General features: G+C 49.8%; 4 protein-coding genes across 4 annotated transcripts; 1 reads left to right on the top strand and 3 right to left on the bottom strand.

The window, feature by feature from the left end:
• Window positions 1–381: 381 nt before the first annotated feature.
• Window positions 382–1128, top strand: LY89DRAFT_732613 (uncharacterized protein; the record flags this gene model as incomplete). Its single annotated transcript, XM_018219703.1, has 2 exons — window positions 382–531; window positions 580–1128. The coding sequence occupies 2 exons, from the start codon at window positions 382–384 to the stop codon at window positions 1126–1128; spliced, it is 699 nt and encodes a 232-aa protein (XP_018072258.1).
• Window positions 1129–2475: 1347 nt separating this feature from the next.
• Window positions 2476–4874, bottom strand: LY89DRAFT_583474 (MFS general substrate transporter; the record flags this gene model as incomplete). The annotated part of the gene is made up of 2 exons (XM_018209212.1): window positions 2476–3630; window positions 3678–4874. 2 exons carry the CDS (start codon window positions 4872–4874, stop codon window positions 2476–2478), a joined length of 2352 nt encoding a protein of 783 aa, XP_018072259.1.
• Window positions 4875–10102: 5228 nt separating this feature from the next.
• On the bottom strand, window positions 10103–11060 carry LY89DRAFT_696413 (carbon-nitrogen hydrolase; the record flags this gene model as incomplete). The annotated part of the gene is made up of 2 exons (XM_018216836.1): window positions 10103–10947; window positions 11006–11060. 2 exons carry the CDS (start codon window positions 11058–11060, stop codon window positions 10103–10105), a joined length of 900 nt encoding a protein of 299 aa, XP_018072260.1.
• Window positions 11061–11625: 565 nt separating this feature from the next.
• On the bottom strand, window positions 11626–13025 carry LY89DRAFT_582834 (putative spermidine synthase; the record flags this gene model as incomplete). Its single annotated transcript, XM_018209185.1, has 4 exons — window positions 11626–11903; window positions 12073–12313; window positions 12367–12695; window positions 12995–13025. 4 exons carry the CDS (start codon window positions 13023–13025, stop codon window positions 11626–11628), a joined length of 879 nt encoding a protein of 292 aa, XP_018072261.1.
• Window positions 13026–14098: the final 1073 nt, after the last annotated feature.

The raw sequence follows: 14098 nt of genomic DNA on the forward strand, positions 1-14098 counted from the left end.
CTAAGAAGCAGTTCCAACAGACAAGTGACTCTCCTGGTGCTCTTCGAGTAAGGTGGTAGTCTGAAACAACGAAAGAAACTGCAGACCCAATCCTAGTGCGGATTCGATTGAATGTACGCATAGTCGCCTGATGATTTGGCTAGCTTGGTAAAAGAGGTGGAGGCGAAGATGTTAACTTCAGGCAAAATATCAACAGAGACGATTCGGAGCTCAAATCAAAAATATATACTTCTGCACTGTTGGCCACAAGCGCCTACCGTAGTATCAATATCAACCTTCTTTCTCCGATTCTCCACAAACCTCACCACCTCCCAATCACCACAAGATGCTCCCACGATAACAATTACTTTACCCTTTGCCCTTCATCCCTCAATCTCGACAATGGAGCCATCATCAAGCGCTGCCCGCGCCTTGACAGCCCGCACCGTCCACCTCAAACTCTATCCAACCCCAAGAACCTTCCCCGAGCGCCGCGAAGTCCTCCGTGTCCTCGAACGTTTTGGCGAAGTGAGCATGTTCCGTTCTCTCAAAGTACATCTCCCTCTCCTTCTAAAATCCTAAAGCTAACCTTTTGCTCAGTACAATCGCAAAAATCACAACCCAGTCCACAATGCCTTCCTCGCCCTCTTCACCACATCCTCCTCCGCCACCGACCTCCTAAATGCCTCTCCCCTACGCTACCGCCTCGTAACCTCTCCCTCCGAACCCTCTTCTCCTGACCCCCAAACAACGACGTTCTCCCTCAATGCCTCGCCCACAACCTGGGACCACCAAGCTGGCTTAACAGGGTCACAGAACCCGCTCCATGGGCCCTTTCGTCCCATTTCGCCGCGCTACTCGTACGTAGGGTCATCGCTGGAACGGGTTGTGCCCGAGTCTTTGTGGTCGCGGGGACTGCTGGATTGGGAGACGGATAAAGGGGAGGAGGTTGTGGATGGGAAGGTTGATGGGGTGCGGATGAGTGTTTCGGGGGAGGGGATTGGAAGGAGGGTTGCGGGTTTGCAGAATTGGGATGCTGGGAAGATTGGAGAGGGGAAGAGGCCGGAGATCATGAAGGGGTTGAGGCGGTTTTTGGAGAGCAGGGAGGGGATACGAGGAGAGAAAGGAACTGAAGGACGGGAAGGGTGAAGAGGCGCTGGGGAAGGAGATTACGCCAGCAACACGAGGTTCTCATGAAGGGCCACTGAGGAAGTTTTTGGAGCAAATGAGGAGACGACATAATGAAGCAAAGGAAGGAGCCCCTGGAACGGTGAAGAGCTCTTGCAGCCAGGAATACGAGCTTTTCAAGCCCTGGAACTAAGAAGGACAACTTTACTGCAGAAGCAGTGTTTCCACGCAAGAGAAGAACGTCTATTATATACCTCGGAAGGTACAAATCCAGGACCTCGTTCTCGGAACGATGAATCTCACGAGGCTCCGGACATCTTCTACGAAGACTACAGTGGCAGGAAGAAAGGGTAGAAGAAGGGGCATTCAATTCCAAAGAAGCCATCAACCCACACACAACTCTCTAAACTATAGCCTTACCTTATGTATGGCCAATTCAAGAACAACACAAACGCAATATTCTCATGACGAGCCTGAACATCTCTTACGAAAAGACCACAACAGTGAAAAAAGAACTTCTCAATTCCACAAAGCCCATTATCTCTCACACACACAACTCTCTATGGAAAATTCCCACCCCAATCCCAGAGCTATCCAAACACTGTGATCCAAAACTCACAGGTGAAAATTCCACTGCTAGCGCGAATTGCGCAGAAAGTACTACAAGCATTGAGCACATGAAGTGTGTCTCTTAGATATCTACACCAATTCCAAACAATACCCACAAACACAATCTTCAACCCACCAAAGCCCTTCCTTTCCTCTCTTCCTCCAAACATCCCGATACGTCCTTCATCCTCGCCGCCAACACATCATCCATACATACTACACACTAATTAAAAGTTGGATCCAAGACCAACAAACCTATAACTAACATTAAGTATATCCGTCTCTCCCCCTCCAATCCTCTCCCCCTCCTCCAACGCCGGGTATCCCAGATCCCATCCAGAAAAAAAGAAAAAAAGTTACACCGGCGGCCGCCCCCTGTTCCATACCATGCAAGCCCCACCACCCCCACGTGTTCATCCTTACTGTATGATACATCACATCCCTCCTAGGGCCGCGGAAAAAGATACGCTTATTCAACCATCTATTCATTCTATGATAACAGTAGCACACATCAAAGCCTCAAACCATGCGTCGTAAGAGACGAAGAAACAACGCTACTCCTCCAGTACCACCCGTCGAAGCCCGAGCCGTATTCCTCTACATACTGCAACCCGTTTCTTGCGCCTGCCCACTTCCACACACAGTCCATGCCATAGGCCAATATACCAGCTACCCATTTCGCGGGCTCGCTTTGCCTCATGCTTACATTTGCGTTTTCCTTCTCGTCTGCGAAAGTGACGGTCTTTTGTGGCTTTACTCTTACTCGTGCTCCTCGATTACCTTCCTCGCTGTGCTCGTTCCTTTCCTTCCACTCTCCGGGGCCCCCCTTCGACTCCCTTTTCCCGAACCCCCTCTATTCAACATTTCTCTGTGACCACCCAGATCACCCTGCTCGGGACCATCACTCATTCTACTCTGACGACTTCCTCTACTTCCTCCTCGACTCAAGCTTTGACTGACCTTGTGTCTCAACTCATGCTCTTTGTGGTGCATGTACTGCCGAACATCTTCAATCGCTGCACGATTCGGATGTTTGGCTTCGAGACTCTTCTCATCGACGAGTTTGTTCTTGCGTCTGATCTCACTGAATCGAGACATGCTACCAAGCTCGAGGAGACACATTCGTCTGGTGGTATGGTGAGGATTCCCGATGATGACAGGACGCCAAGGTTCTTCTTCCTCAATTCCTTCTTCGCGACGAATCTTTGATGCTCTGCGAGCTTGATGGTATTGTTCCATCTCGTCTTTCTTAGAATCTGGAATGATTTGAATGTCGGTGAAGCGAACGAGGGTGGCCAACAGGAGTAAGGAGAGGACAAGAAGTATTCCAGCCATGATGCCTGTAGCTGCTTGTTGGCCAAGGTGCCGAGTAAGAGAGCCACCAACACCAGAAGCAGCTGCAGCAATCAAGTACCCAAATCCGGAGCACATCGCAAATGCGGACTGAACTCGTGGAAAAGATGAGTAATTCGTTCTTTTGGCTGCCGTTTTGTCTCCTGATGAACCACGAGGGCGACCAGTCATACCGGGTTGAAGATCCGAAGTGTCGAAAGTTTCCATGATGATACCACTGCATTCAGCTAAAGCCAGACTGGACAGGAATCCGATGATTCCAGCGAAGATGATAGGTAAGGCGAAGGGGATCGGTGGCCCTCCAGAGGAAAGAGTATAAGCCATGCCAGCAACTGGAAGGCACAGTACGAAAATGGAACGTCGAAGCATATGCGATGACCATGCGAATCTCTTTTTCAGAGTAGCGTCATCACTAGTTATGACCTTGTTCCTAGCTCGACTGAAGAACGATGCCTTCTGGAAAGGTATAGCAATAAGCGCTCCAATTGGTAGGGACATGACACTGGCACCGATCAATGGAGACTTGAGCTTGTAGTCTTTAGACAACAAAGCACCTAGAAGCTATCTCGAGTCAGCAATTATTCGTAAGTACTGACACGACATCCTACCGAGATGATCAACACCATTTGCCCATAGATCCAAGCATTGTACAACGCCATGATAAGGAATCCTGGTTGTCGAAGCATATTCTTGGACAGCATCACTCCATAATGGAACTCCTCGCCCCACCATTTCGGTCCTGACTGAACCATATGCATCTTGACCTCCCCACGAGCCAATCTGCGAGATACCGCGTTCTCCTTGACAACTTCCGCTACCGATCTTCGGAATGCAGATCTTCTGACTTCTGGGCAGAGAACATTAAGCAGCATGACAAATGCAATGATGGCAATAGAGACATAAAATCCCCAAGCAGGTGGCAGGTGGTTGATGATAAGAGCGCCAATCATGAAGCCGAAGCCAATGGATCCGATGCTGCACCACGTCCAAAGACCAAGCCAAGCTCCCATACCGCCGCCGTGACGTCTTACATCAAATTCATCGACATGCTCTTGATGAGGGTTTTGGCTTTGCAGCGAGGCACCAAAGAGATCAGTGAGCATAGCTTTGAAGTTCATGTTAGCGAAGCCAAGACAAAATCCCATCAATGCTCGAGGCATGATCAAGCCAATACGCCATACAGCAACATATGGGGATCTGAATTCGCCGACCGCAAGTGCTTGTGGGAACAACAACGGCATTGCCAGCGACATTGATCCGAGGATGTAAGGCTTTCGTCCATGCAACAATGGCAGAGGCCAAAACAAGAAGGTCGGAACGGCAAGGCCAATGAAAAAGAAAACGTTTCCGAGGACGGTATAGTGATGGAAGTCGACAATGTAGTACTGAATGGCAGGTGTTTCTCCAGCATAAATGCCAACGATGATCCCAATCAGTGCAGTACTGAGACATGAAACAGATGCTACGAATCGTTTTCGTCCTGGAGACCAGTCCCGCGCAATTGCTTGCCGTTTGTGTGATCTCGTGAAACTGAAGCCTTTGAGATGTTGACTTCTCAAACTGAGATGACGTTTACCACCAAGGCTAAATACGTGCTTCTTCTTCTCGTTACTGGGCTTCGTCGTTTGAGGCAAGTTTGGATCGGGTTTGTCCTGCAACTCAATAGCTTGAAGCGGTCTGCTTCCTCCCGCTTGTGCTCCACTTCGTTGCCTGACTCCATAGCCAGTCTCAAAATCCAAGACTTCGCTATGTTCGGCTAGAGAACCGTCAAGACTGTGCGAATAGCCATGTCGGTCACGATCCATAAATCGTTCCACCAAGTCAGTTCCCGATGCTGTTGCCCGAGTTTCTGGTTGTGGCTCTGCGAACTCGGTAGGCATTTTACTGATATCCATATCTTGCCAGTTGTATGTCTGCCCTGTGGCGCCAGTCTGGCGTGTAGCAGCAGTCTGACCAGATTTGGCATTTAGGATCTGCTGCTGCTCAGCTTGTTGCCTTAAAGCAAGAGAGCTTGAACGAGGAGTAATGGGAGGATGTTTGCGCTGTATGATGTAATCACGTACCTCTCTTTTACTTGGCACAGATTTCGAAGCAAGCTTGGAAGCTACCGCTTGATGTTGTTCGAGAGAATGTCCATCTTGAGGATTTTGTGACAAGCTACCACCTTGAGGCGTGGGCTTTGGGAGAGGCATTGTCTTGTTACGCGGCATTGGATCTCCGCAAAGGTCTAGTACCACGTCTCCAGACTCGTTTGCAATAGGGTCGCTGTTAACTTCGTAAGTTATGCTCTTCCTTGCTGGGCTGAGACGTCTCGGGGACTTTTCAGAGCTTTTTCGACTATCAACCTTCTCAGAGGGCTCGCTGAATGGCTCGAGATTTCTGAATTCAGGCTTTACCAATGATGACGGACTATGCTCACTTGAAGAGATTGCCTGAGGATCAGGCGGAGGAATGAATACAGACATCTTCCGAGTCGCAGAACTGCTAGGCACCCTTGTGTCCTTACCGTCCGGATATTGCACACTACTTATCCTCTGAACTTCCATGTCTGTCTCAAGTGGCATGGATCTTGGATCAGCACTTCGAAGACGGTCAGAAACAACGTTGCTCAAGTCCTTGCCAATCGCAGAGGGGCTGTCTGCAAGAGGTGATTCGCGAGAAGGAGGGATAGATGCTGGAGGAAAGGGAGTTGATATACGTCCAGTTGGGGGCCATCCGGAAGCATGTCGAGATGGACCTGTGACCGATACAACTTTGATGCTGCGCCGAGCGGGCTCATAAGACTCTTCGTCTCCCTCCTCAGTGTCAGAATTACTAGAGCCTGAATAGCTCAATAGACTCTCATGAACACTGGCATCGCTCGACTCCTCGGAGCAACGAAGCGCAGCAATTCTCAAGCGTCTACGCTCAGCCTCCAAGCGAGCTTTGACTTCCGCATCAGTCTCCTTCTTCCTACCACCTTTCAAAATGCGAACAGCATTACCAAGCAGCGTCGGAGCATATGCAGGATCTTGGTTGTCAGCTGCCTGTCGAGCGATAAACAGTGCTTCATTCATCAGATTCTCAAGATCATTGATAGTCTTCGAAAACATTTCTGACGGATCAGTCCTTTTTCCTCGCTTGTCTTTGGAAACAACAGGCTTGGGAATAGCTGGTTCCGGAGTCTTTCCAACGTACAGCTCCGAGATATGTCCCGTCGGAGCAGTCATTGACCTGGGTGGTTTGTTCAGAGCCTCGTAGTCCCTGCGGGTACGGGGTGGCAGAGCTGTAAAGCGCGATTCGTACGGACCATTGCTAGACAATAGTTCTCGGAGCCAGTGAACTGTATTCTTCCGACTTAGCTTCCTAGGCGGAGACGATTGCGTACTCAATTTGGAGATTCCATTCTGAGGCGGTGTTGGCTTCGAAGGCAGCAGTTTTTCTTCGTCATTCTTGTCAGAGCCAGCACTCCGCAGTGAACCAGCTGAAGAGATTGAACGTAGGCCTCGACCTGCTTTGGACATTAAACGCTCAAATGATCGTTTCCTGACAGGGGCGCCAACTGTCCCTTTTGGCGAGAACTTGGAGATCGAGTTCGTAGCTGAAGTCTTTGGGCTGAGAACACGATTCTGGGAGGACTTTCTTGTCGGTATGGGAGTATAGCCCCTCTTGAAAGCTTTGGACAGCTTCCAACCTGGCATATCCTCACCAGTGTCAAACTTGTCAACATTTTCGAGAGGAATTGTTTCCAGCTCGCCTGGCGAAGTAACGCCCGGGAGGACTGTCAGATTTTGGTTGGACTGAAAATTCGCTGGAACAGCTCCAATGCGTCCGTATTTTCCTGATGTACCTGGTGAAGTGGTAGACCCCGCTTTATCGACTATTGGGTTCGTTTCATTCTCCTGATTCTTCGTAACAGTACTTGGACTTCGAGATCGTTGTCCGCCTTGACTGGTGGGATCTGCTGCAGACATCGCAACCACGGATGTGGGTTGTGTGAGACGACTTGTGAAGATGACAGTACCTTCGGAGTCTCGAGGCGTAGACGACGGATGATTCCAAAGAGATGCTTTACGCAGATAGTCATCGGCTTTTTGAGCAGCTTGAGCTAGAGAGTCTGCCATCAGCTTCCGATACGCGTCAGACGCTTCGTCTTGTGCTGAACCAGCTGGAACGACGATGTCCTGTACAGCATTACGAACAGCGACCTCGACTGCATCCTGTACGGCTTCTTTGACAGCCGGAACGAAGCCCCAATAAGTTGCGTTGAGTGAAGCTGGTGATACTGAAACTTGCCCACTATTCTTAATTTTAGGACTTGTAAATTTCGGGGAAATCAATCCATCATCATCAGTACGGCCGTCGGCGTCCTTTGGAGGGTCCTTCATCACCAAATTCACCTTCGATGGATCTTGGGATGGAGAGTTGTCAACAGGAGCTAGAATCGTGGACAACTCGGGGCCTTTCTCTTCAGTTGGTGATAAGCAATCTTCCAAAAGATGAGATTTTGGAGATGTCATAGCAGAGTTCTTGCCGTTCCTTGCCAAGGAGGGCTTCTCAGACGGATCCACATCACAAGGATCTCCCATTTCTTGAACCTCAGGAAGGTTGACATTCTGTTTGACAATTGCTTTGCGCATTTGTTCTTCGACTTGCTGGATCTGTCCCTTTACGCTGTCGACAAGTTCTTTCGCTTTTTGCAGATTCGCAAGATGATCTGCAGCAGCAGAGGAAAGGACTGGCTTAGTGGATTTGTTCGAAGGTAAAGGAGTGCTTTTGTCTTCGTCGGCATTGTCTCGAGGCGCGTCGTCTTTCATGTCTGACTCCTCAGCCTCGTTCGGAGCAGATTTCGGGGCAGTTTTTCTCTCGAGAATAACTTCTTCTTTACTTGGAGGACTTTGACCAATAGCTTCCGCAGGACTCGGCGTCAGGATAGGAGGCACAGGAAGTCCAGTATCAACCGGTTGAGACTGAGTTACAGACGGCTTGAGAAGTGCATGACGAGCTCCAGATGTTCTTGAAGCGCCTGAAAGCAAGGAAGGGGTATATGACTTAGATTTCAAGGATGCCTCAGAAGCCCTGTTGCGTATTGACTCGCTTATGAGTGGTTTTGTTGAACTCAAAGAAAGTTCCGAAGGTCGTGAGCTTACTGCTGGCTCTCCAGTCTTGTTACCAGTCGGTAAGCTGAATTCCTCCTTTGATTCTGAGCCGTTCGACTCCTTAGGATTGTCGCTTTCATTCTTGGCTTGCGTCGCGGAACCATCAGACGACCGAGGGAACGCAATGCCATCTATGCTCTGAGCTTGGTTCGTCGCCTTGTCCTTGTATGCAAGTGAGCTGTCTGATAGCTTGTGGCGTAGAATAACTGAGGCACGCTTCGACTTCCCCTTATCCTTATACCCTGGCAAGCTGAAATTGGTTGCAATCGTTGTAGAGAAGCGAGGCTGGCTTTCCATAGCTGCAAGTTCCATATAGTGAGCAGCAAGTGGGAAAGCGTCCATAGAACCAGAGCTAACTGGACTTGTTGGAGAGATGGCAATCGGAGACTTGGTATTCTTGCGAGAACGAAGCTTAGTCTTGTACTCGGGTTGCTGAAGTTTGCTATCCACCTGCTTCTGCGATTCGGCAACCTTGTCTGGCACATCAACTACTTGGGGGATCTTGACTGGCACGCCCTGCAAAGAGAGACCCAATCTAGCGACATCTTGTCTGAGTCCTTCTGCAACAGCTCTGAAATCATTCGGCATATTGCGTGCCTGAAACATCGACTCTTTGAAATTGATGTTGGATCGTCTTCGACGACTATGTTTCTCGCAGTTGGCACGGCCAGGAGGACATCCAGCTAAGAAACATGCCAGATCTGCTGGTTCGATCTTGAATTCTGGACCTTGCAGCTTCGGATTGGTAATGATGTATTTAGAAGGTTTGGCATCTGGAGGGTCGCAGGGCGGACAGCAATTGAGCTCGTCTTCGTGTATTTGAGCGTCGTTGGATGGTATTCGCCGACTGATCTCGATGCAAGATCTCATTTCTGGATCCCGTTTCTTCTTATCTTGCAGAACCAGTTTCGGCAGACGAAACTTCTTCTTGGAACCAGCAGGTAAGGGATCTGTGAAAGGCCCAATAGCTGCTTTGACATCGTCGGCAGAATTGACATTGCGTAGGGGCGGCGTAGGTAAATTGATGATAGGGAGGGTTGCATGAGTGTCTCTTCGTCCATCCATGTTGGATGGAGTACTTCTGTGCCTTCTCCTAATGTCAGGAACGGGTAATCGACCAGCTTCTTCGCGGGCAGATCTAGCTATGCTCTTCGCAGAGGTAAAGTCGAACACAGAAGCAAAGTCTGCGGGGCTGCCGTGCTCGTCCGAGTTGTGTGGTGTTAATGGCGGGTGATGATCATTTCTCGACAGGATGAGTGCTCGAATCCGCGATATAATGTCCTCGTCCACTCGGTAACAGCTAGAGTAGTCGAGACCAGTGCTTCCAGCTGTCGTGGATCGTGATCGGACCGTCACTTCGACTGGCCCATCGAGATCTGCTATCATTTAATGATGATTTTGAGGTGAAGGTAATGACTGTATCCAGCAGAAGCTGGATGAGAGGTAATGAATAAATGCAAAGACAGGATGAATGACGAGGTAAGAAAAAGAGTGTGATTGTTAATTTAGGAGATTGTGATTTGCAAAGAAAAATGAATAGAAGTAAGCAATCAAAATAGGAAAGCACTCGCTATAGCTTTAGGTTAATGCATATGTATGGTCGAGGAAGGAGCGATGGAGGGAACCGAACTTGGGTGAAGGAACTGATGTTGATCTGAATTGCTCATTTGTAATGCTGACATGGCTGAAAAGGCAACAATCCTGTGCAAGATCTTTCATCAAGCTCTTTCATGCCAAGTGAGGCGACACTTGTAGATCACCCTAGAGAATCGTATAAAGCTACGAGCAGTCCATAGCTTTCACTCACCCGACTCCCAAGACTTCTCAGGAGCTCGAGATATCTAGAGCAGGAGACTATGAGCACCAGAGGTTGCAAATTCTTTCATCAAATTACCTCAAACCTCATCCTCAAACCTGACCTCCCCCTTACTAACATCCGGATAAACATCAAACCTTCTCTGCCCATAAACCGGAATCCCCTTCCTACTCTCCTCAATCTTCTCCCCACTCAAGTCCACCAAAACAGTCTCCTCCCTCTCCCCCGCCTCCACCAAAACCTCCGCCAACGGATCACAAACCAAACTATGTCCCCACGCCCTATAACTCGCGTCCTCGTCCCTCGCCGGACTACACAACGCCACATAAACCTGATTATCCACCGCCCTCGCCTGCCCCAGCAATTTCCAATGCATCGGCCCCGTCGTCGTATTAAACGCGCCTGGATAAACTAACGCAAAGGCCCCCTTGCGCGCGGCTATCATCGCCAGCTCCGGGAACCGGATATCGTAGCAGATCGCTATAGCCACTTTCCCATACTCGGGAAACTCCACAATCGTAACCTTATTCCCGGGCGATAGCACCTCAGACTCCTTAAACGTGATCTTGCCGGGTATATCGATGTCAAAAAGATGTACCTTGCGATGCGTAGCTAGTAGATCCCCGCTGGGCCCGAACGTCAGGGACGTGTTGTAGTATTTTTTGGTCTCGGTATCGAGTTCCGGAATCGAGCCACCGATTAGGTAGACGTGCGCCTCTTTCGCCATGGCGGACAGGGCGTGGAAGGAGGGCGATTGGGAGGGTGTTGGTGGGGAGGGGAGCAGGGTTTCGGCGTACGAGGGGAAGTAGTCGCAGCCGTAGGGCGAGTTGAAACATTCTGGCAGGACGACGATGCCGGCGCCGGATTGGGCGGCGGAGAGGACTTTGTCTCGTGCGTGGGTGAGGTTGTGGGATTTATCTGCGCCTGGATTGTTCAATTGTCAGTATCAGTGTCACTGAGGGGAAAGATGGGGATGACAAACCGCTGGCAAGCTGTATCAAGGCGAGCTTGACGGGCTTCTTGAGTAATTTCGACATGCTGGCAATGGATCTACGGGAAACGAAATCTCTCTGAGCAGGAGAGAAGAAGGTTCGGAAAGTACCCAGCGTTTTGTACATCTTCCACCATGACGATGTTGTTATCGAGAAGTGGGATAAGCCGATAGTGGAGGTTGAGCTTCGGAGCCGAGGCCCTAAAGTCGGATCAGGGGCCGATCCGAATTTTCAGGGGTTGAGTGAGGCTCAAAATATGACAGACAAGCTATTTTTTGGACTCTGCCCCCACGAGTTGCAACGGTCTTCAGCGGTGTAAGGTCTCAGCCCATAAAAATAAAAATGTCACTAGGAGTCAGCCACCAGCGTAGTGCGATTAGAAAGTCTGCGCTGCAATTGGTGAAACGGACTTAGATGACATATCTATCTGCAAATGTCATCATGTCTCGCCGTCTAGCAAAATCCAGTGCCCGTCAAAAAAAGACTTTTGTGTCATCAGCCATCATTTTGTGTCACTTTCCACGTTCATAACCGTCCTGGTATCATGATGAATCCTTCCAAAATACAGCCGCCCTTGCCAATCCCAATTTCCTCTACTTTTCGAAACAACCTATCTCAAGGCCTTGCGGGCGAAGGTTGGAAGTACGAAGCTGGCCTTGTGGATATCGGCATTGTAGTATCGCATCTGCTTTTCTTCCTCCTCTGCCGAGAAGCTTCGTAGTGGGGTCTTGAGGTCCACAGACGCATCCTTGGAGCACACCATGAAGCCAATCTGGCCCGAGGGGTAAGTTGGGATGGTAGTGTATGCGTATTCGACATTGGGGAACACCTGCTTGCAATCCTTCTTGAGCTGAGTGATCAGAGGAAGGTGAAGCCATTGGTTCTCGGCTGCAGATGTATTAGCTTCCGAGCTGTAATAACATGCAAAGAAGAGTGAAATAAAGCAAGAGCAACAATTTTGCAAAACGAAATTGGTATTAAAAAAGAATAGGAAGACAAAATCAAAAGCCGAAAGCAGAGGATCACTAGATCTGAGCGAAGACATAGGAGAACATACAACCTTGGGTAGTGATAACGCCCTTCTCGGTCAAGGCACCATGGAGCAGCTCGAAGTATGGCTTCTGGAAGAGAGCCTCGGCCGGGCCTTCGGGATCCGAAGAGTCGGTGATAATGACATCGAAGCAGTTTTTGTAGTCCTCCAGGAATTTGAATCCATCTCCAACGTGGACCTTGACCTTGGGGTGTTGGTAGCTAATTGCCATTCCGGGGAGGTACTTCTTGGACAAACGGATAACAGCCTGTCACACGTTTTAGTTGTAGAACATTGCCGGCATATTGAGCACCCGCATACCTCGTCAATGTCGCACAACACGGCTTCCTCGACACATTCATGCTTGATGACCTCTCGAAGGACGCCTCCGTCGCCGCCACCAATTACCAACACCTTCTTCGGCGCTGGGTGCGAGTTCATGGCCAAGTGGGTAATCATCTCCTGGTATGCAAACTCGTCTCGCTCGGTGCACTGGATGACATTGTCGAGCACCAAGATGGTCCCATAGTCGGTCGATTCGAAGATGAGGACATCCTGATACTTGCTCTTCTCGTGATGGAGGACATTCTTGACCTTGAGGGTCATGGCCTGGCCCGGCCACATATCGGAGATCTCGCGGAACCAGCCATCTATGAATAAATTGATTGTCAGCGTGGTGGACTAGGTTTGGCAGGGTCGAATCAATCTCGGGTAAAGTGGTGGCAGTTTGCAATTGCAGATGCGCGTAGAGGGCACGTAAAACCCGGTCGACACCACATTTGAAGCTTGAGAAACACCCGCCCCGGGCTGCGGTGAATGCCTCACTGCGACCAGGTCTTGATCTGCAGCAGGATGGCGTCGAGATGGTGTTTTTGTTCTTTGTGTGGTCTCGGGTAGGCAGATTCAGGAGGTGGTTTGAGAAGAAAAAGGAAATGGCGATGTTTCTTACCCTTGATAGTGGGGTGGGTGATCTCTGACATGTTGATGGATCTGCGGTGGTAAGACAGTGACAGGTATGAAAAGAAGGTTCTGACGGATGACCAGCAGACAATGGAGAGAGGCCCGCGAAGTATGGTAGCAGGAAGAGAAGAAGTTGAGAAGAATTGAGATGGGAGAGAGTGAGTGCCTATGTAGAAAACAATCTGGTGTGAGGCATAAAACAAACTGTGAATTTTTTTTTTCTGCTTTTGCTTGAAGCTCTGCTTAGATTGCTTGCCCGGTCGATTGCGGCCTGACAAACTCCTCCCGATGACCGACACTGAACCCACTATCCGCACTAGAACCACATTCAGAAGCCACGAGCCTGCAGCGCTAGACAGGGAACTACTGATTGCCCAATTGAGCTTTCCCTGGTGGAGTTCCTCAGGCTGCTCTTGTCCCGCAATTTAGTGTGGTGCAGTGCAGCGTGGCCTCCTTGTCCGTCCTGGGCTCGTTGGTTGAAGAGAAATATTCCGTACAACTTCAACACACCACCAACGCAATCACTCAACTCAACTCAACTGACACACACGCGCACACACACACACACACACATTCGGGTCTGCCTATCAGAGTCGATGTCTCATGTTTTGAAAGTATTTTTGTCTCAGAAACATTGACTTCTGACACCACACTACCGGATTGCCGTTGGTATCGCCCGCCATTGCCATCTGTATGCCATATGCCATGCGTTGCGGGTGGCCCAATACCCTCCCGTTCCAGACTTCAGATAGTCCGGCAGCCATCCCCCATTCCTCCTCCTCCTCCTCCTCCTTCTTCTCATAGCATCCTCTCGTGACACCCCATAGCTTCGCCTGCTCCCTATCATATCGCTTCGTATCGTGTCAAAGTTCGTGTGCCTGGATTACACAGCTACACCACACTACACCACCAAGCCTCATATGCCCTCGGAGAGGATTGCATGAGTTGTGCCGGCAAGGTATCAAGGTATCAAGGTATCAAAGGGCCCCCAAAAGAACGAACGGCAGCTGCAGCTGCAGATGCACTCCGTTTTATCCTGCGTGAATCGTCTGTTGTTGCATTATTTCTGATAATCATCGTGCCCTGGCCTTGA

Source organism: Mollisia scopiformis (genome assembly GCF_001500285.1).
Source record: "Mollisia scopiformis unplaced genomic scaffold LY89scaffold_10, whole genome shotgun sequence".
NCBI lineage: Eukaryota > Fungi > Ascomycota > Leotiomycetes > Helotiales > Mollisiaceae > Mollisia > Mollisia scopiformis.